Raw genomic sequence first — 22,235 nt, 5'->3', positions numbered from 1 at the left:
TAGGAAAGGAGATTTAGCTTATCAAATGTCCTTTCCACATTTTGGAGAGTGAACAGTAACTGCAATATGTAAACTCCAAAGATGGCCCTCAATGACTCATGCGTGGTAGCATTCATGATGTAGTATAGTCTAATTCCACATTGACCCTGACACACTAACTAATCCATTTTAATGGAAATGCCACTGTGCTAGCAACCGGTCCTACACCTCAGGAAAGCAGGACAACGTCTGTGCTTGTAATTTGGGGAACCTGCCATTTAACAAGGCTAGCTATCTTGCTGGAAATATAATATGAAGAGGCCACAAGGAAAGAAAGAAGACTGAGATTAGGTATTGTGAGAGAGTGGCCTTGCTATCCCAGCATCCCAGCTGAAGCCAAAGTACCACTGCCTCTGCCAAGACACAAACTTGTGGAGGTGCCAATTTGGACATCATCGTCCAGTTAAGCCCTTGAAGGACTACAACCCCTGGGGACATGAAGTGAAGCATAAGAACCTCACAGCTGAACCCAGCCAACCCATGAAACTGTGAAAGAAAATCAGATTGGTTGTTTCAAGCCACTAAGCTTTGGAATAGCTTGTTACATAGCAATAGAGAAACAAAACAGCAATTGCTGTCCTCTTACATGTGCTTACGTGTTGTAACATATCAAAAATATATTTTTTAAAACATTGTCATTAATACGTCTGATTCTACTTTCCTTGCTTACCTCATGTGCATTATGCTGAGAAGCAGTCTGCAAGAAGCTTTTGATTAGGGAATTGTAATTTCTCATATGCTTTTTCCTGAGGGTGAGTTTGTCATTGGAGAAAAGGACGATTTAGAGTTTTCCATTCTTTGAAGATGTGGTATGTGATGTGCTGCTGTTCTACAGCAATACTTTGTTCTCCTAAAGCCATGTCTCTTGTAAAAAGTAGGAATCTGGGTTTTTAGCAGTGACTTTGTGAGAAGAGTGTGTCATTGAAAATTCATGTTATAATGCCACGTGGGAAATGAACGACGTAGCTCACTGGAATGAGTATTCCAGTAGCGTACATGTGAGTGAGTGAGTGTGTGTGTGTGTGTGTGTGTGTGTGTGTGTGTTTGACTGATTCAGGCAGACAGGTTTGCCCTAGCTGATTCTGGTCACCTGGGACAGGTTGGGAAGTCCCAGGACTGGATGTGAGGCCGGTTTGGAGAGTGTCATAGATGCAGGGCTAAAAGGTCAGGGCATTTTTTTCTCAAATGTAAGCAATATCGGGAAAGCTGTCATCTTTGGAGAAACGACAAGGGAAAAAGAAGTTGGGGTTTCAAAGTCAAGATTCCACAAATTCACACAGAAAAAGAAATATCAGTGGAAGTAGTTGCTGGGCTACAATGTGGGGGTTGTGCCTCCAGTCTCCTGAATGAGATCAGCATGAGTCCCAGGGTGGCTAGGACTTATCACTTGTAATAAAAATAAAACAAAAGTTGCTTAGTTTTTTTAAAAAAAATCCTACAACTCTATTCTCTGAGAGGAATGTTAGTTCTGGGATGTTATGCTGATTGAACCATTTGTGGAAGTCAGTGGCTTAGCTTGCAGGGAGGAGTCCTAAAGAATTGCAGTAGATTTCAATGGACCTGTGAGAAGTCACATATTGCATGTAATATACATGGATATAAAGCCCAGAATGCTAGGACTCTGAGCATCCTATTAATCTCCAAACATCTAGTCTCTAAGATGCTAAAAAGAGATATGCGTGTGTAGGGAGCAAACCTTGATGTGCACAATGGCTCAGAAGGAATCTGGCCTTTGGAAGAAGACAGATTTGTGCTTTAATTATGGCTGTGTCACCACTAGCTCTGGGCTTCTAACAAGTCTCTTGGATCAAAGAGGAGTACATTTGCCTGGTTGCAATAGAAAACTGACCCAAAGGACTCAACCAAAAAGGGACTTAGTTTTCTCACATAGCAAGAAATCCATAACACCACAGTCCAGGACTGTTTAGTTGCTGTGGGCTCCTTACATCTTTTTCCTTCAAAATCCTTAGTATATGGCTTTGAATTCATGGCATCAACATCCTACACCACTACCCAGCACCACTTCTTGCAGGCAATGAGAAAAACCACCTTCGATTAAGCATTTTTTAATTTGGGGGAAATATAGCCCATTCTCAATGACTTCTACCTATAATTCATTTCATTCACACATATTATTTCATTTCAAATGCCACCTTGTGAACGTACTTGGCCACCTTTAGCTATAAGAGATTTGAGAAAACTAGGTTAGTATTTATAACTGGGTGCACATTCTGTGAATTTGAAAGAAGAGTTTGGAAGAATGGAGAAGCAATTAGCAATGATTCACATTCATTTGTTCCATATTTTGAATGAAGACAGCAAGACCTCCATGCAGAAGGACATAAGTTGCAAGGCACACCCCATCCAGAAAGTAAGCTCCACAGGGGGAGGAATTCTTATTTGTGGTTGATAGCTATGTCACCAGTACCCAAAACATTGTCCTCCATTAGTACTTAACTGGATAAATGAAATGCAGAGATAAGAGTAAGTGTGGACTACACTGGCTGGCACACAGAGGGAACTCAGCAGATCATTGTAGGTGCTGCTGTTACCGAATCTGTCTGTGATCTTTGCCAGTATCATTTTCAGAGGCTGCTACATATTACAGAGCCATTAGCTGTAGCAGATATAAGAAGACTCAAAGAGGTGAGATAAACGGATAATCATGGATTGTTCTAAGAATGGGGACTTCTTCAGTGTTATTAATCTTGAATATGGAAAAGTTATTATATCTTTTCCTAATCCAGACAGCAAAAACTAACTTTCTCAGAGAGCCAATGTTATCTAAATGTATTAGTTATAAAACTTCCCACCTAGAATTAAATTATCTGGGAAGTCAATAAAGTTCAGGAAGAAAGCATGAGCTGTCATCAAAATAATCAGCTATACTCTTTTTTTCTCCACATTTTTTACTGGAACATTATGGTAGTACACACTGATGGGATTTGTTGTTATATTGTCATACACAGTATAACAATATATTTTGGCCAATATCCCTCCCCAATACTTTCCCTCTCTATTGCCACTTCCAGGATACCTTTCTTCTATTGATTTCCCTTTGATTTTCATGAGATCCAGCACCCACATTTCTTTTTCTTTTTCCATCTCTTGTTTCCACATAAGAGAACAAACATACAACCCTTGACCTTCTGAGTTTGACTTATTTTGTTTACCATGATGGTCTCAAGTTCCATCCATTCCCCTGCAAATGATATAATTTCATTTTTCTTTTTGGCTGAATACAACCCCATTGTGTATATATACCACATTTTCTTTATGCATTTATGTATTGATGGATACCTAGCCTGGTTCCATAGTTTGGCTATTGTGAATTGTGTTATTATAACATGGGTATGCATCAATGACTTTAATTTTTTAGGATAAACATTGAGGGACAGTATAGCTGGGTCATATGGTGATTCCATGCCTAGTCTTTTGAGGAAACTCCATACTGATTTCCATAGTGGTTGTACTAATTTACAATTCCACCGGCAGTATAAAAGTGTTTCTTTTTTTTCCCACATTCTCTCTAACATTTATTATTATTTGTATTCTTGATGACTGCCATTCTGACTTGTGTGAGATAAAATCTCAGTGTAGTTTTGACTTGCATTTTCCTAATTGGTAATGATGTTGAATATTTTTTCATATATTTGTTGGCCATTTGTATTTCTTTTTTTTTTTTTTTGCCCTTTTAAAATTTTTTTTATTTATATATGACAGTGGAATGTGTTATAATTCTTATTACACATATAGAGAACAATTTTTCATATCCTTGGTTGTATACACAGTATATTCACACCAAATTGTGTCTTTATATCTGTACTTTGGATAATAATGATCATCAAATTCCACCATCATTAATAACCCCATGCCCTCTCCTTTCCCCTCCAATCCCTCTGCCCTATCTAGAGTTCCTCTATTCCTCCCATACTCCCACTCCCCATCCCACTATGAATCAGGCTCCTTTTTTTTTTTTTTTTTTTTTAGCTCTGTCCCTGTAGTATGCTGATTTTATTTTTTTTTTAATTAATTTTTATTGTAGGTTGTTCAAAACATTACATAGTTCTTGATATATCATATTTCACACTTTGATTCAAGTGGGATATGAACTCCCATTTTTACCCCATATACAGATTGCAGAATCACTTCAGTTGCACAACCATTGATTTACATATTGCCATTCTGGAGTCTGTTGTATTCTGCTGCCTTTCCTATCCTCTACTATCCCCCCTCCCCCCTCCCCTCCCCTCTTCTCTCTCTACCCCCTCTACTGTAATTCATTTCTCCCCCTTATATTTTTCCCCCTTTCCCCTCACTTCCTCTTGTATGCAATTTTGTATACCCCTGAGGGTCTCCTTCCATTTACATGCAATTTCCCTTCTCTCTCCCTTTCCCTCCCACCTCTCATCCCTGTTTAATGTTAATCTTCTTCTCATGCTCTTCTTCCCTACTCTGTTCTTAGTTACTCTCCTTATATCAAAGAAGACATTTGGCATTTGTTTTTAAGGGATTGGCTAGCTTCACTTAGCATAATCTGCTCTAATGCCATCCATTTCCCTCCAAATTCTATGATTTTGTCATTTCTTAATGCAGAGTAATACTCCATTGTGTATAAATGCCACATTTTTTTTATCCATTCGTCTATTGAAGGGCATCTAGGTTGGTTCCACAGTCTTGCTATTGTGAATTGTGCTGCTATGAACATGGATGTAGCAGTGTCCCTATAGTGTGCTCTTTTTAGGTCTTTAGGGAATAGACCGAGTAGTGGAATAGCTGGATCAAATGGTGGTTCCATTCCGAGCTTTCCAAGAAATCTCCATACTGCTTTCCAAATTGGCCGCACCAATTTGCAGTCCCACCAGCAATGTACAAGAGTACCCTTTTCCCCACATCCTCGCCAGCACTTGTTGCTGTTTGACTTCCTAATGGCTGCCAATCTTACTGGAGTGAGATGGTATCTTAGGGTGGTTTTGATTTGCATTTCTCTGACTGCTAGAGATGGTGAGCATTTTTTCATATACTTGTTGATTGATTGTATGTCCTCCTCTGAGAAATTTCTGTTCAGGTCCTTGGCCCATTTGTTGATTGGGTTATTCGTTATCTCATTGTCTAATTTTTTTAGTTCTTTGTATATTCTGGATATTAGGGCTCTGTCTGAAGTGTGAGGAGTAAAGATTTGTTCCCAGGACGTAGGCTCCCTATTTACCTCTCTTATTGTTTCTTTTGCTGAGAAAAAACTTTTTAGTTTGAGTAAGTCCCATTTGTTGATTCTAGTTATTAACTGTTGTGCTATGGGTGTCGTATTGAGGAATTTGGAGCCCGACCCCACAGTATGTAGATCATAGCCAACTTTTTCTTCTATCAGACGCCATGTCTCTGATTTGATATCAAGTTCCTTGATCCACTTTGAGTTAACTTTTGTGATGGCGAGAGAAAGGGATTCAGTTTCATTTTGTTGCATATGGATTTCCAGTTTTCCCAACACCATTTGTTGAAGATGCTATCCTTCTTCCATTGCATGCTTTTAGCCCCTTTATCAAATATAAGATAGTTGTAGTTTTGTGGATTGGTTTCTGTGTCCTCTATTCTGTACCATTGGTCCACCTGCCTGTTTTGGTACCAGTACCATGCTGTTTTTGTTACTATTGCTCTGTAGTATAGTTTGAAGTCTGGTATAGCTATACCGCCTGATTCACATTTCCTGCTTAGAATTGTTTTTGCTATTCTGGGTCTTTTATTTTTCCATATGAATTTCATGATTGCTTTCTCTATTTCTACAAGAAATGCCGTTGGGATTTTGATTGGCATTGCATTAAACCTATAGAGAACTTTTGGTAATATCGCCATTTTGATGATGTTACTTCTACCTATCCATGAACAGGGTATATTTTTCCATCTTCTAAGATCTTCTTCTATTTCTCTCTTTAGGGTTCTGTAGTTTTCATTGTATAAGTCTTTCACCTCTTTTGTTAGGTTGATTCCCAAGTATTTTATTTTCTTTGAGGATATTGTGAATGGGGTGGTTGTCCTCATTTCCATTTCAGAGGATTTGTTGCTGATATACAGGAATGCCTTTGATTTATGCGTGTTGATTTTATAGCCTGCCACTTTGCTGAATTCATTTATTAGCTCTAATAGTTTCTTTGTAGACCCTTTTGGGTCTGCTAGGTATAGAATCATGTCATCTGCAAATAGTGATAATTTGAGTTCTTCTTTTCCTATTTTTATGCCTTGAATTTCTTTCGTCTGTCTAATTGCTCTGGCCAGTGATTCGAGAACTATGTTGAACAGAAGTGGTGAGAGAGGGCATCCCTGTCTTGTTCCAGATTTTAGAGGGAATGCCTTCAGTTTTTCTCCATGCAGAATGATGCTAGCCTGAGGCTTAGCATAGATTGCTTTTACAATGTTGAGGTATGTTCCTGTTATCCCTAGTTTTTCTAGAGTTTTGAACATAAAGGGATGCTGTACTTTGTCGAATGCTTTTTCCGCATCTATCGAGATGACCATATGGTTCTTATTTTTAAGCCTGTTGATGTGGTGAATAACATTTATTGATTTCCGTATATTGAACCAACCTTGCATCCCAGGGATAAATCCTACCTGATCATGGTGCACAATTTTTTTGATATGTTTTTGTATCCGGTTCGCCAGAAGTTTATTGAGGATTTTTGCATCTAGGTTCATTAGAGATATTGGTCTGTAGTTTTCTTTCTTTGAAGTGTCTTTGTCTGGTTTAGGAATCAGGGTGATGTTGGCCTCATAGAATGAATTTGGAAGTTCTCCCTCTTTTTCTATTTCCTGAAATAGCTTGAAAAGTATTGGTGTTAATTCCTCTTTAAAGGTTTTGAAAAACTCTGCTGTATACCCATCCGGTCCTGGGCTTTTCTTAGTTGGTAGTCTTTTGATGGTATCTTCTATTTCCTCAATTGATATTGGTCTGTTTAGGTTGTCAATATCCTCCTGACTCAATCTGGGCAAATCATATGACTTAAGAAATTTATCGATGCCTTCACTATCTTCTATTTTATTGGAGTATAAGGATTCAAAATAATTTCTGATAATCTTCTGTATTTCTGAAGTGTCTGTTGTGATATTGCCTTTTTCATCCCGTATGCTGGTAATTTGAGTTCTCTCTCTTCTTCTCTTTGTTAGCGTGGCTAAGGGTCTGTCGATTTTATTTATTTTTTCAAAGAACCAACTTTTAGTTTTGTCAATTTTTTCAATTGTTTCTTTCGTTTCGATTTCATTAATTTCAGCTCTGATTTTAATTATTTCTTGTCTTCTACTTCTTTTGCTGTTGTTTTGCTCTTCTTTTTCTAGGATTTTGAGTTGAAGTATTAGATCATTTATTTGTTGGTTTTTTCTTTTTTTAAGGAATGAACTCCAAGCAATAAATTTTCCTCTTAGAACTGCTTTCAATGTGTCCCATAGATTCCGATATGTTGTGTCTGTGTTTTCATTTATCTCTAAGAATTTTTTAATTTCCTCCTTGATGTCTTCTATAACCCATTGATCATTCAGTAACCTATTGTTCATTCTCCAAGTGATGCATGATTTTTCCTTACTTCTTTTATCGTTGATTTTCAATTTCATTCCATTATGATCAGATAATATGCATGGTATTATCTCTACTCCTTTATATTGTCTAAGAGTTGCCCTGTGACATAATATATGATCTATTTTTGAGAAGGATCCATGTGCTGCTGAGAAAAAAGTGTAACTGCTTGATGTTGGGTGGTATATTCTATATATGTCAATTAAGTCTAGGTTATTAATTGTGTTACTGAGCTCTATAGTTTCCTTATTCAACTTTTGTTTGGAAGATCTGTCCAGTGGTGAGAGAGGTGTGTTGAAGTCTCCCATGATTATTGTATGGTGGTCTATTAGACTCTTGAACTTGAGAAGAGTTTGTTTGATGAACACAGCTGCACCATTGTTTGGGGCATATATATTTATGATTGTTATGTCTTGTTGGTGTATGGTTCCCTTGAGAAGTATGTAGTGTCCCTCTTCATCCCTTTTGATTAACTTTGGCTTGAAATCTATTTTATTTGAAATGAGTATGGACACTCCTGCTTGTTTCCGAAGTCCATATGAGTGATATGATTTTTCCCAACCTTTCACCTTCAGTCTATGTATGTCTTTTCCTATCAAATGCGTCTCCTGAAGGCAGCATATTGTTGGGTCTTGTTTAGTGATCCATTCTGCTAGCCTGTGTCTCTTAATTGGTGAGTTTAAGCCATTAACATTTAGAGTTATTATTGAGATATGGGTTGTTCTTCCAGCCATATTTGTTTATTTATGTTACTAAACATGGTTTGTTTTCCTCTTTGATTATTCCCCCCCACCTTTACTGTACTACCTCCCGCTGTTGGTTTTCATTGATATTTTCCATTTCCTCTTCCTGTAATATTTTGCCGAGGATGTTTTGAAGAGATGGTTTTCTAGCTGCAAATTCTTTTAACTTTTGTTTATCATGGAAGGTTTTAATTTCATCTTCCATCCTGAAGCTTAATTTCGCGGGATACACAATTCTTGGTTGGAACCCCTTTTCTTTCAGTGTTTGAAATATGTTATTCCAGGATCTTCTAGCTTTCAGAGTCTGTGTTGAAAGATCAGCTGTTATCCTGATTGGTTTACCCCTAAATGTAATCTGCTTCCTTTCTCTTGTAGCTTTTAAAATTCTCTCCTTATTCTGTATGTTGGGCATCTTCATTATAATGTGTCTAGGTGTGGATCTCTTATGATTTTGCACATTCGGCGTCCTGTAGGCTTCTAGGATTTGGGATTCTGTCTCATTCTTCAAGTCTGGGAAGTTTTCTCGTATTATTTCGTTGAATAGATTGCTCATTCCTTTGGTTTGGACCTCAATACCTTCCTGTATCCCCATGACCCTTAAGTTGGGTCTCTTTATGTTATCCCATATTTCTTGAATGTTCTGCTCATGGTTTCTTAACAGCTTTGCTGAGCTGTCTATGTTCTTCTCCAGTTGAAATACTTTGTCTTCATTGTCTGATGTTCTATCTTCTAAGTGTTCTACTCTGCTGGTAGTATTCTCAATTGAGTTTTTAAGTTGGTTTATTGTTTCCTGCATTTCCAGGATTTCTGTTTGTTTGTTTTTTATAACCTCTATCTCCCTGTATAATTGATCTTTTGCTTCTTGGATTTGTTTATGTAATTTATTGTCGAAGTGGTCGAAGTGGTCGAAGTGGTCTTTCATTGTCTAATTTTGCTGTCTAATGTCTTCCTTGAGACTCCAGATCATCTGAAGCATGTATATCCTGAATTCTTTATCTGACATTCCATCTGCTGCAGATATTACCTCTTCTAAAGTTGAGTTGATCTGCATTGCTTGTGGTCCTTTCTTTCCTTGTCTTTTCATACTGATCGCGTTTCTTTCTACTTGGTGAAACTGTTGTGTTATTGATTTTTCCCCCTATATATTTATATTGCTCTTGTATAGCTGCAAAGTCTCCCTCGCAGGCTTTGGCGGTGGCTCTGCCCCTCCTCCAATTGAGGCAATGTGCCTTCCACGCCAGGAGGCCGCTGTACCTGTACTTTCGATGGGCCTGTTCTTTCGGTGGTCACAGGTCCGCCTACCTTGCAGGCGTGAGCAGCGGCTTTGCCCCTCCGCTGGCCACTAGGCCTGTTCTGTCTGTCGGTTGCAGATCTGTCTACCTAAAAGGCGCTGGTGGCGGCTCTGCCCCTCCCCCAACCGGGGCGATGTATCTGGCGGGCCACTGGGCCTGTTTTGTCGGTGGTCACGGTTCCGCCTACCTTGCACACGCGTGGAGCAGCTGTTTCATTAGTGCCTGGGCACACTCTCCTTGTTTGCCTCCCTCAGGCCCTAAGTTTGTAGAGCTTGGGGCTGAGAACCCCCAGCAAATTTGCTTACCTTCTGGTAGCCACGCCCCCGTATCTGGTGCAAGAGACCTCAGTTGTCAGCACTGGTGGGAGCTGTAGCTGGGAGACCCGCGCCGCGCGGCTCCCGCCGGCTCCTGCGTCAGCACCGCCTCAGCTCCCGCCGGTTCCCGTGCCGCTGCTGCGGTTCCCGCCAGCTCCGGCCGGCTCCCTCGCCGCTCCTGCTAATTTAGAATCCTCTGGGAAGGAATCTCTTTGGCCGATCTTTGGTGACTTCCCCTCTCTGCTATGGCGGGCCCCTGGCTCCTTGCAGGAGTGACCGAAGGGAGAGGTGGAACTGGCTTGTCTCTGGTCTGACACAATCTCTGGTTTTAGATCCCAGTTCGCTAATTCATAGAGGCTTGGTTAGATTTCCTTCCCATCCTCTCAAGGGGGGGAGCCCTTTCCCGGGTGGGCAGGGCCGTTAGCAGAGCCGGAAGGGCACGTGCCTTCTGTCGGGCCAGGCGGGGACCCTTCTGGCTGCGCTGGGCCGCCGGGGGCGCCCACAGAGCCAGGCAGATGGCGCCCGCGTGGCTAAGAGCTGGGCGGGGTGACCCTTCGCAGAGCGGGCGGGCCGCCAGGAGTGCCGGGATGGTGGGAGCTGTCTGCCGGCCGGGCAGGGACCCTTCTCGACGAGCAGGGCCGCTGGGGGCGCTTGTAAAGCCGGGCGGCTGCAGCCTCGTGGCTAAGAACCAGGCGGGCGGGGTGGCTGTTTGCAGAGCAAGAGCGGAATGGCGGGAGCTGTCTGCCGGCAGGGCGGGGACCCTTCTCGCCGAGCAGGGCCGCCGGGGGCGCTTGTAAAGTCGGGTGGCTGCAGCCGCGTGGCTAAGACCCAGGCGGGCGGGGTGGCTGTTTGCAGGGCAAGAGCGGGACCGCCAGGGTAGCCGGGATGGCGGAAACTGTCTGTTGGCCAGGCAGGGACCCTTCTCACTGAGCAGGGCCGCCAGGGGCGCTTGTAAAGCCGGGCGGCTGCAGCCTCGTGGCTAAGAACCAGGCGGGCGGGGTGGCTGTTTGCAGAGCAAGAGCGGAATGGCGGGAGCTGTCTGCTGGCAGGGCGGGGACCCTTCTCGCTAAGCAGGGCCGCCGGGGGCGCTTGTAAAGCCAGGTGGCTGCAGCCACGTGGCTAAGACCCAGGCGGGCGGGGTGGCTGATTGCAGGGCAAGAGCGGGGCCGCCAAGGTAGCCGGGATGGTGGAAACTGTCTGTTGGCCAGGCAGGGACCCTTCTCCACGAGCAGGGCCGCCGGGGGCGCTTGTAAAGCCGGGCGGCTGCAGCCTCGTGGCTAAGAACCAGGCGGGCGGGGTGGCTGTTTGCAGAGCAAGAGCGGGATGGCTGGAGCTGTCTGCCGGCCTGGCGGGGACCCTTCTCGCCGAGCAGGGCCGCCGGGGGCGCTTGTAAAGCCGGGTGGCTGCAGCCGCGTGGCTAAGACCCAGGCGGGCGGGGTGGCTGTTTGCAGGGCAAGAGCGGGACCGCCAGGGTAGCCGGGATGGCGGAAGCTGTCTGTCGGCCGGGCAGGGACCCTTCTCGCCGAGCAGGGCCGCCGGGGGTGCTTGTAAAGCCGGGTGGCTGCAGCCGCGTGGCTAAGAACCAGGCGGGCGGGGTGGCTGTTTGCAGAACAAGAGCGGAATGGCGGGAGCTGTCTGCCGGCAGGGCGGGGACCCTTCTCGCCGAGCAGGGCCGCCGGGGGTGCTTGTAAAGCCGGGTGGCTGCAGCCGCGTGGCTAAGAACCAGGCGGGCGGGGTGGCTGTTTGCAGAACAAGAGTGGAATGGCGGGAGCTGTCTGCCGGCCGGGCGGGGACCCTTCTCTCCGAGCAGGGCCGCCAGGGGCCGCTTGTAAAGCCGGGTGACTGCAGCCGCGTGGCTAATAACCAGCCGGGTGGGGTGGCTGTTCGCCGAGCGAGAGCAGGGCCGCCAGGGTAGCCGGGATGGCGGGAGCTGTCTGCTGGCCGGGCGGGGACCCTTCTGCCGCGCTGCTCTGGGCCGCCTGCCGCTTGCAGAAGCGGCGGGTGGCCGCGGGATTGGACTCTGAGCCCGCGCTGACGGTCAAGTTTCACTTGTCTGGGGCAAACTGTCACGTCTAATAAACTTACTAATTCTCGGCAGGTCTCCTTTCAACGGAATTTTGCTAGAAGATCCTCAGTAGGTAGAATGTAGCTGTTTTAATTGGTGTTTCTGATCCCGTTAATGTGGAGATATTGAAAGTGCAGCTTCCTCGCTGGCCGCCATGTTGGATCCCTCCCATTTGTATTTCTTTGAGAAGTATCTGTTTAGTTCATTTGCCCATTTATTAATTGGGCTATTTCATTTTTTTAGTTTAACATTTTTTGAGTTCTTTATATATTCTAGATATATATATATTCTCTGTCAAAAGAGTAGCTAGCAAAGATTTTCTCCCATTCTGTAGGTTCTCTCTTCACATTCCTAATTGTTTCCTGTACATTCTTAAAAGTTAGTACTAGACTAATACTTAAGTGCATCTATTCCATAGTTGAAACAAAAATAAGAGCTTGAATTGCCACAAGTTATATCACTAACTCTGAAAATAGTTGGAAATGAACCCAAGGAGCTGGGTGCAGTGGCACATACCTATAATTGTAGAAGCTCTGGAAGCTGAGGCAAGAGGATTGCAAGTTCAAGGACAGCCTTAGTAGCTTAGTGAGACCCTCAGCAACTTAGCAAGAACCTGTCTCAAAGTAAAGAAATAAAAATAAAAAAGGACTAGGGATGTAGCTAAGTGGTAAAGTACCCCTGGGTTCAATCCCTAGTACCAAAAGAAAAAAAAAATGGAGACTGTAGATTTTTCCAAATACAGGCCAGAGCTCTTTCCACCCCATTAATTGTTTATCTCCACTGCTCTCTAATGTTCCCAAGTTTGACCCAGCTGCAAGACCACCTCCTATGTCCACATGGCCTAGGAGAATGCCACCTCAGCTACAAAAAGGGCCCTTCACCTATGGCCTGGATACAGCAGTGGTCGTGGACAGTACCCGATCCCCCACCCTAGTTCCTTTGCTCCTGTTCATTTCTTTATGGTCTAGCTCCTCTCATTGGTCCCACTTCCTCCCCTCTTTCCTCTTAAAACCACTGCTCTGAGAATACAGGTAGCCCTTCCCCAGGGACCTCAGAATTGTCAAATATGAAAAACTTTCAGCAAGCTATTCTTAATATTGGAAAAGAAATATTATGAGTCTCAGGAAATGTGTGACCTGAAGCCATAGCCACAGGCATTAGAATGCTGAAGTCTTGTTTTATCTTAAGGATTAACAGAACATTTCCAGTCTACTATGAAAATAATGGTTTTTTTCCCTTCAAATATCTTAATAGAATTGTTACTCAAGGGATATACTTGTTTTAAGCCGATGGCCGCCCATCCCAGCTGCCACCTGCATTTGGTTAGAATTCTATAACCCCAACCAGGGTCTCTTGGGTATCCTCAGCAATCATCTTTATCCAGAGGCTAAATGAAACGAAAGGCACAGGACTGTGGCTTCTTAAGCAGCATTTGCTTTTCCAATTTCCTCTCACTTCCTTTCCTCACTTTATCTTTTCCTGGAGAACAGAATCTGGCTAAGAAAGACAATGAGAAAGCATATCAATGTCCTGGCTTATCTATTTCTTCACTTAGTCCCAGCATCTGGGATCCCTTCCAGGAAGGATAAGGAGACCGTGGGGAGCTCCTTGGAACGGTGGGCACCTGCTGCCACTAAAGCTCTTTGATTTGGTGATGACATGCCCCAGCTCTTTCATTCCGTTGTGTGTGTCACCCAGGGAAATGACAGCCAAAGGCCTGTCATGGAGATCTCCAAGTGAGCCTCACCTACCCTCTGTCCTGAGAGCCATCCCATCCCTCTCTCTGTGTTCTTAATGCTTTCTATTGACGAACAAGTTTTACTTAGAATCACAGATAACTTTCTTTTGGGATACATCTTGGAGCTATGATTTTTAACTAAAATTCTTTTTAACATCATCTTGGTTGGTTTTTAGAATTTTTTTCTATTTCATTGTTAATACAAATAACTTTCAGTTTGAAACTCTTTATAAGTAGCAGTTTATGTCATATTTTTACAGAATTCTTGAATGAAATTTTATGACTAGTAAAGATGGGGCTTTTGACTAGTCAGAATTTGTTCCAAATATATTTTCTTACTGAAGAAGAAAAAAAAACAGCATGTTGGATAGAATTAAATTCAGCTGGGACAAACATAAAACTGAAGCAAATCATTACTAGCGTAACAAAACATGCTTATCTCTTTATTTTGAACCCCTGAAGATGGGTAATCTGGAGCTGTATGGCAGCTCTGCTCCACAAGGTCCTCTGGGAGCTAAGCTCCTTCCTACTCACAGCTCCATTCACCAAGGAAGTGGCCCTCATCTTCAAGGACACGGTAGTCTCCAAGTTCCAGCAGCAGATGCAGGCAAGAATGAAGAAAGGGTCAAGGGTGAACTTGCTGACCCCTAAAACAAGTTCCTGGATATTGTCACAGGACACTTTCATTTATATCCCATTTGTGGGCCTTAAATATTACATAATATCAACTGCAAAGTTGGCTGGGGAAGCTAGTTTTTATTTTGGGCCAAGCAAAAATCCTATTGTTTTAGAAGAAACAGTACTGCTAGGGGAGACTAACATGATCCATCATCCACAAACTTAATCTCTGCTGTATTTCTCACTATTTTGTACAGTCTTGTGTTACTTAACAATGGGGATACATTCTGAGAAATGTCCCTGGAGGTAATCACAATTTGTTATTGTGTGAACATTGTAGAGTGAACTTGCAGAATCCAAGACATCACAGGGCCATATATTCTTAAGAAACCATTGGCAGATATTCAGTTCTTAAAAAATTAATTAAAAAAATAAACTTCGACTAAGCTACAGTAAAAAAAAAAAAAAAAAAAAAAAAAAAGATACACAACTCTTGTTGATTGACATGTCATTGTGGAACAGATGACTGAGAGTGGCTTTGCTGACACCAGTGCTGGTTTTCCCTTCTTCTCTGTGGCTGTGCTTTCTCAGGCTTCCCTGAAGACTCTTCTTTTTCCAGACTTCACATTCATTACATTCACCAGCATTGGATCCTCAGACCCTCTTCCTTTCTCCCTCTATGGAATTTTTCACACCACATCCAATTTGTGACTTCTATTACCTGAGATTTATAGAGCATATATCACCGTATAGACCATATATCCAATTCCACATAGGACTTTCCCACTTGAATATACAATAAGCAACTCAAGCTTAGTACTTCTAAAATTAAACTCATCATCTTTCCACCAAACTCCTCTCTTCTTGTCATATCACCTTTGTCTACCCATGTAGTCCTTGAAGCTGGAAGCCTGGGACATGTTTTGAGTTATCCTTCTCATCTATCAATGTCCATTTACTCCCTCTCTTTTTTTCCAGTCTCCCTAATTTTGCTCTAATTGTTATAATTAATGTATTTTAAGTATTTGCATGTGCCAGCTACTGATTTAAATACGTTACATATTTTAACTCCTTTAATCTTTAGATAACCCTGCTATTATTGTTGCTCCCACTTATGGATAAGGAAATTAAGGAACACAGAAGCAAAATAACTTTCCCAAATATCATAATGACAGGCAGAGGAGGAGACTCAGGCCCAGGAACCAAGATTCTGGGATCCCACAGTTAAAAGAAGCTGCAAGGCTCTGTAAGAATATTGGTCATCCTTTATCTAGTGTGGCAATAGCCCCTAACCAGTCCCTAAGCCATTTACATAGGCCCCTTTTTATATGCAGGTCAAACAAAGAAGGCACACTGCCAACAGGTCACATAAGAAAATGTTATGACCTTGAGTACGTATGTTAAATCAAAGTGTTAATGACCTTGACTACACACTAACCATAACAACTGATTCAGGACCTTGACTACATACTGAAAGCTTCAGTGAGGGAGCCTAACCCATTTTTTGCCTGCCTCCACATGTACATTAAATAAATAGTAAAACCAGGATTTGAACCAAGGCAATGACTCTAGAGCTGTTTTTGTTTGTTTGCTCATATTTGTTGCTGTGGTGGTGGTTGGTGGTGGGTTTTGGCAGTGCTGGGGATCAAATCCAGGACCTCACACACATTGAGCACATGCTCTTCCACTGAGCTATACCCCCAATCTAGAGAACTCAACTGCTCTAACTTCCTATTTTCACTGTCACTGTTTACTTAATATTATGGAAAGTTTCTTGATTAGTTTTTCTTCTCTAGTCTCACTGACTCCTCTTCCAAATTTCATTTCTCTCGTGATATTACACCATAGAAATTCGTCTGCTGCCTAAAATCAGTGCTTCTCTGTCACCTTCAGGCTCAAGTTGCAACTCTTTAATGCTACACATACTACTTCAGGATCTGCCACCTTTACAGCCTCTTCTGAAACTCTTCACAGACATGGAGCCACCCAGCCATACCAGAGCACTCAAAGTTTCTGAACACACTTTCCCCCTCCCTCCACTCCTTGTTTTTGCACTCACTCATAACTCCTACCAAGGTCAGGTTGTTATGAGAATAGCTCCATGATTCCCAAGGGTTGAATGGGTGCCCCTTGGGTTTTCCAGCTCTATTATTGTCCTTTTCACACAGCATGGTAAAAAGGTAAATGTACTCTTCTCTCTCCTTTACTGGCCTGAATAACTTTCTTGAAGGAAGTGTGGGTTCTTTGTGTCTGGAGTACCACCATTGGGCTTGGTGCAAAATCATTACCCAGTAAATCATCAAATAAAGATAAACTAAAGAATGTGACTGCTTCCTTTTCTTTCCTGATGTTTTCCTAAACAAAGCCTAAAACAAGGAGATCCCTTGAACATGCAGGGGAAATGTATCTTGGAGTGGTTCACAATAAAACAGAGGCCACATTGTCTGATATGGCACTTCTTAGAGATGGACAGGAGGGTCTGAAGGAAAAAAGGTGGTTCAAGAGAAAAAAAAAACCATGCATATATTTACCTCAAGAAAGGGGGCAACTTACAACTTAGGAATAGTTATATTGGGATATAGAATATGTTCAATATTTTTGGTGGTTGTTTTTAAAGGCCATAACTAAGGAATTGTAAAAGGGTACCTTTGCATGGGGTTGCTTTCTGGGAAAGTTGATGCAAAAATTCTTGAGTCGCAAAATTCTTAAAAAGGAGAACACAGCAGTTGCTTGTATTTTATAGGATTCAGGTGTCTTTGTGACAGGCAGTCAGAAGTGAAATTACCTTCACTGTTCTTGGTTCAGTCTGTTCTCTGCTCCTAATCATCCCTTCAAACCCACACACATTAGACAGAGCAGTTGTCCTTCACCACTAAAGAAAGGCAGCTGAGACTTATGTTACCGTGGAAACAGAATCACTTTTTGCTGCAAGACACCTCGCTTCATCGGCACTATTATGAAGCAGAATACATTGGTAGGGCTGGGAGGAGAATCAAATATTCTGCCTGTCAGTGTTGTACTCGGCCTTTGGGCGAATAAATGACTTTCAATTAGAGCATTTAAATATCTTTCAACTTTGATAATTATTATTAGAGCCCCAACAGAATTTTACTTGGAAAAGAGTAAAGAAATGGATTCTGCTGTTAAGGGGGAGAGTTAGAAATTCTTTTAAACTGGAACACATCTGTTAAAGAACATACGAGGGAGTTGGCAATTAAAGGTGTAATTGTTTGTAAAATGAGTGACTTTTTCTTTGTTTTCTGGCTTTCTGATTTGATCAAAGCATGGGTTTCTGAGTCTGTTTCTCTCTCTCTCTCTCTCTCTCTCTTTCTCTCTCTCTCTCTCCACCCCCCCCCACGCCCACTGTTACCTTGTCTGTAGTAAATATAATGTATTTGCAGCTTCATCTTGTCCTAGAACGTTCGTCCTGGGATCCTTTGCTCTTGACTGGCCACAGAGCCTCCATCCCAGTCTGTCACTCATTCCTATTCGGGGCCTGAATTTCCTCCCCAGCCAATATCTCCACTCTCATCTCTTCATCTTGTGCCCAACCCTATATTCATTTGCTGTCCTATTTTTATCTTTTTGTTAACTGTTTTATTTCTTATTGCTTGTGTTGCTGTCTTTTAAAGGCAAATCTGTAAGACCTACACTGGTAGAAGAATCAACTCAGTAAAATCCCACAAACAAAACAATCCCTCACCCCTTGAGCTCCCAAGATGCTTGCAGTCATTGAATTGTCTTTACAAGCCACACAAAGCATAAAAAAAACAGACACTCAGGATCTTCTCTCTCTCTCTCTCTCTCTCTCTCTCTCTCTCTCTCTCTCTCTCTCTCACACACACACACACACACATACACAACACACACACATACACAATGAGAGTTGAACTATAATTACACACCAAAAAAAATCCCATATAATTACGAGGAAAAAAATCTTTTATTAGCTAGATACAAATTAGAAAGGAATGTGATACTTTAAGGTACTAGTGTTTAAATTCTAGAGATAGTAAACAGACTCAAGAGACAAGTGACAATTATTGAGTAACTAGTCCGTGGCAGCCATATTTCACATGCATCATCCCATTTATTTCTCAAATTAATATCAACAGTGCTATAAATACTTTTATTTCCATCCTACAAACATTATAAAGGAAGAAAGGCTTAAACATTTTTAAAAAGTTATCCCCAAAGTCACCACGGGCACCCTGAATTCTGAATCTAAATATGTCACTGTTTCCAACTGCATCACTCATACAATGTCCAGCAAAGTTCTGACAGATGAGAAGCTAAGACCCACGGAAAAATTAAAACAATGACCTATAATCCTGGCTAACAGGACGTTTGGAAAATAATGCATGTGTTACTAACTCAGATTTGTTCATCCTTAATTAATATGAATAAATAACCTCTTCTTTCTTTGTGCATATAGGGAATGAAGCAGTTAATGTGTGCAAAACATTTTTTAGATATTAAAGAAACTTCTATTTCTCTAGGAAGAATGACTTTTTTCTGTTACTGTAATAGGCCCAGATAAATAGGTCCACATCACTGTCAATCAACTCAGCCTCCAAATCATCATCAATCTCAAATATGCAATGTTTTGGAGAGCAGATCCTGTCGCATATTTCTTTTGTATTTTATCTCACACAGTGCTGGTTGGGTAGTGGATGCATACCACTCATCTTAAAGTGATAAAGTGGGTAATTAAATCAAACTATTGTCCAATATCTACTTGAAGTACCATTTATAGAGCCAATTTTATGGTAATATAAAAGAGAATTCATTAAATGTCTGGACACAATTAGCCCAAGTTGCTTCATGAAGATACATTATAACCTTGGCTCATAGTATAATTCAATTGATTTTTAAAAGGAATAATAACCTATTTTTATTATCACATATAAAAAATGTTTTATTTCTCTTGCTTGCCTTTCAGAGAAACTCAGAAAATGTTAGTGTAATACATTTTGAAAAATCACTTACCTACTAGCTGAAATTTCACCTCTTATACCTCTAGTAAATTTACAAAACTACTCCATTTTAAGCATTTATCCTATACAAACTATACTTTGAACTTTACATGCACTGCATCCCTCAATATTTATAACAACTATAAAATTGAATCTATTATGGCTACCATTTTATATATGAAGAAACTCATTAAGAGAGTTTACATATTCAGAGAGTCACAAAATCTGTAGTACAACCTGATTCAAACTTAAACAAAATAACTCTAAATTGATCTGTTCTTAACTCCATGCTATTAACCATGATGCTATATGCCTACCTGGTGTGTAGTCACCTTTTAGAAAACCAGATTTCTTTTGCTGTCTATCTCTGTAAAATTCTTCATTCTCTCTTTATAAGAGAAAGGAAGTTAAAAAAGGAAGAAGGAGGGAAGGAAAGGAGGAAGGGAGAGAAAAATATCTTTTTTACACTAGTCAACATTTTTGAATAATAGACTATGAAGTGCCATTTTGGTCTGACTTGATGTCATTTTGTTTTTGCTTTGCATTTATCAGGAGAGGTATTCTTGCAGATTAAGGAGCCGCTGGAAGATATATATAAAATCTACTGCTATCACCATGATGAAGCGCATAGTGTGCTGGAGTCCTATGAAAAGGAGGAAGAGCTGAAGCAACATTTGAGCCACTGTATCCAGTCCTTAAAGTAAGCCCTTTTCAAATGGTGATTCCCATCTTCTCTTCATTGCCTAGTAGGGGACATTTTTAAATGGATGTAGATAAAAGATCTCACATAAATTCTGTGTTTTAGGAGGCTTGCTGGGCACTCTGCTTTGTATTTCCTTTATGAAAAGCTGACATGCTAGAAGCCTGGATTGACTTTTTTTTCTCCCTCTGAGAGACTGACTAAAAATAACATGGGAAAAGATTCAGGGCTCTGTAGAGATAGAAAAATGCAATATCAAAAAATAAAGTATGGAAGAAAAATCCTTTCTCAAAGCTATTGCAGTGTGTCTGCTCCTTCAGAGTTCAAGGAATATGTGAAACAACATGTAGCCCCATGACCCCTGAAGCACATGGGTTAGTGGAATGACTTAGACTCCCTGAATGGCCCTCCTCCTTCTCCCAATTCATTTTTGGGAAAGCATGGAGATTGTGAAGATAAGTCATGCTGTCCTAAAATTAGCTTCAGGACACTTAGTCAGGCCTTCCTTCCTCATCATTAAAATGTTGTTGGAGGTCCTAATAATATTATTTTTTTTTTAGAAGAAACAATCTGAAAAATATAAGCAAGTGGGGCTAGAGTTGTAGCTCAGTGGTAGAGTACTTGCCTTGCAAGTGTGAGGCATTGAGTTCAATCCTAGCACCACATAAAAACAAATAAAAGCATTGAGTACATACACAACTAAAAAAAATTTTAAAAAATAAGCAAGTATGATAAAGTATTCTTTTAAAGTCTTAGCAATTTCACCATCAATTAGTAAGTACCGTTTACATTATCTTCTGATTTTTATATGCATAAATATGAGACTATATTTGGGTTGATCCTTTCAGAAGAAATTGGCAACTGTCTATTCACAGTTTCCTACCATATGAAGCTTAAGACTGAAATTATTCTCTTGGTCCACAATCTTACCTAGAATTCTCTTGTGATTTTTCATTTTTAAGGATTACCCACTGTTGGATGACCGTGATTTGGCTAGGGATTAACCAACCAGAGAGAGCTGATTAAAAACCATTGTATACCAATCTGACTCCAGCACACTTTCCTTGCTATTCTGTTGTGTGGGGTGGGAAGAGGAGGAGGGGTCCTAACGTACTACAGAAAGTTTGTAGCAGCATTACAGTGAAATGAGACTGTTGTAGAGGAAGTCTTTCCAAGATAGGAACAGATCTGAAAGTGGGTTTAACTAGAGCCCAGTGAATTTAAATAATAAACAAACAAATAAATAAATGCAATCTCAATTTTATTGCCCTCTACTGGCCAGTAATAAATTGCCATTCTTTCGTCTGCCCATCTATCTTTCCTCACATCCCCCCACCCCCAGACAGTGAAAAAGAATATATTCAAGTCACTAAATTGTGAAAATTTATTTGGTTCTTATGTTGTGGCAAGGGTAGGTCTGGCTGTCCAAAAACAAAAATAAATAAGACTTTATGTTCTACCCACAAGAAACTCAATATGATCAGACAATTCTTAAATAAAATGTTGTAACTAATTCTATTTTTATTTTATTTCAGTGTTAGTATCAATCCATAAAAGCATTAAAGTTTGAAGTTGCATTCATTTTAATAAATTTACATATAAAGATCAAAGTCTTTTAAAGTTATAGGTGCTTTTTCCTCAGGAAAAATAATGATGTTCTGGATATGAATGAATCCCTTCTTTAGCTTAAACAAATGGAAAGATCTGATCCAATAAATGTCTGTCTTGAACCATTTTCCTTCTTCTGTTTCTAGAATTAGAAGAGAGAAATCTCTTAGCAGATGAAAAGCTAGCTCCTTGTATCATCATGATAAATCCAATCCTGGAGATGGAGGTTCTCATCTGGAGATATGGTTAATCTACGTTAGCCATGTTACTTCTGACTGCTCACAGGAAGTAGAGCTGTTTTTAGGAGGATGAACAATAATTTATTGTTCATTAAATGTTTGACTTCTAAGAGAAAGCAATAATCCCTGCCCTGATATCCACAAGGTCATATAGCAGCTCAGTGTCATGCCCCTAAAAAGCAGTTCAAGGCAGAGGTAATTTTGAAAACTCCTATGCCAATGATTGAAAATAGCTTCCAGACCCAATGACTTATTTGGTCTTTTTCTGAAATCTTTGAGTTATTGTCGATTTCTATCTTCATGCCCCAAATTTTGTGTATTCAGAACCATTCTGGTTTGAAGGAA

General features: G+C 41.0%; 1 protein-coding gene across 1 annotated transcript in view; it reads left to right on the top strand.

Moving 5' to 3' along the window:
- The window catches only part of Arhgef38 (Rho guanine nucleotide exchange factor 38), a 139,721-nt gene that overhangs the window by 74,529 nt on the left and 42,957 nt on the right, over positions 1-22,235 (top strand). The window contains exon 4 of the mRNA XM_076865152.2: positions 19,896-20,043. Within this exon, the coding sequence (XP_076721267.2) occupies positions 19,896-20,043 (148 nt within the window). The remainder of the gene's footprint in view (positions 1-19,895; positions 20,044-22,235) is intronic.

This window comes from Callospermophilus lateralis, chromosome 8, assembly GCF_048772815.1.
Source record: "Callospermophilus lateralis isolate mCalLat2 chromosome 8, mCalLat2.hap1, whole genome shotgun sequence".
In the NCBI taxonomy this organism is placed as follows: Eukaryota; Metazoa; Chordata; class Mammalia; order Rodentia; family Sciuridae; genus Callospermophilus; species Callospermophilus lateralis.
This window is presented reverse-complemented; position numbering and strand designations above follow the sequence as displayed.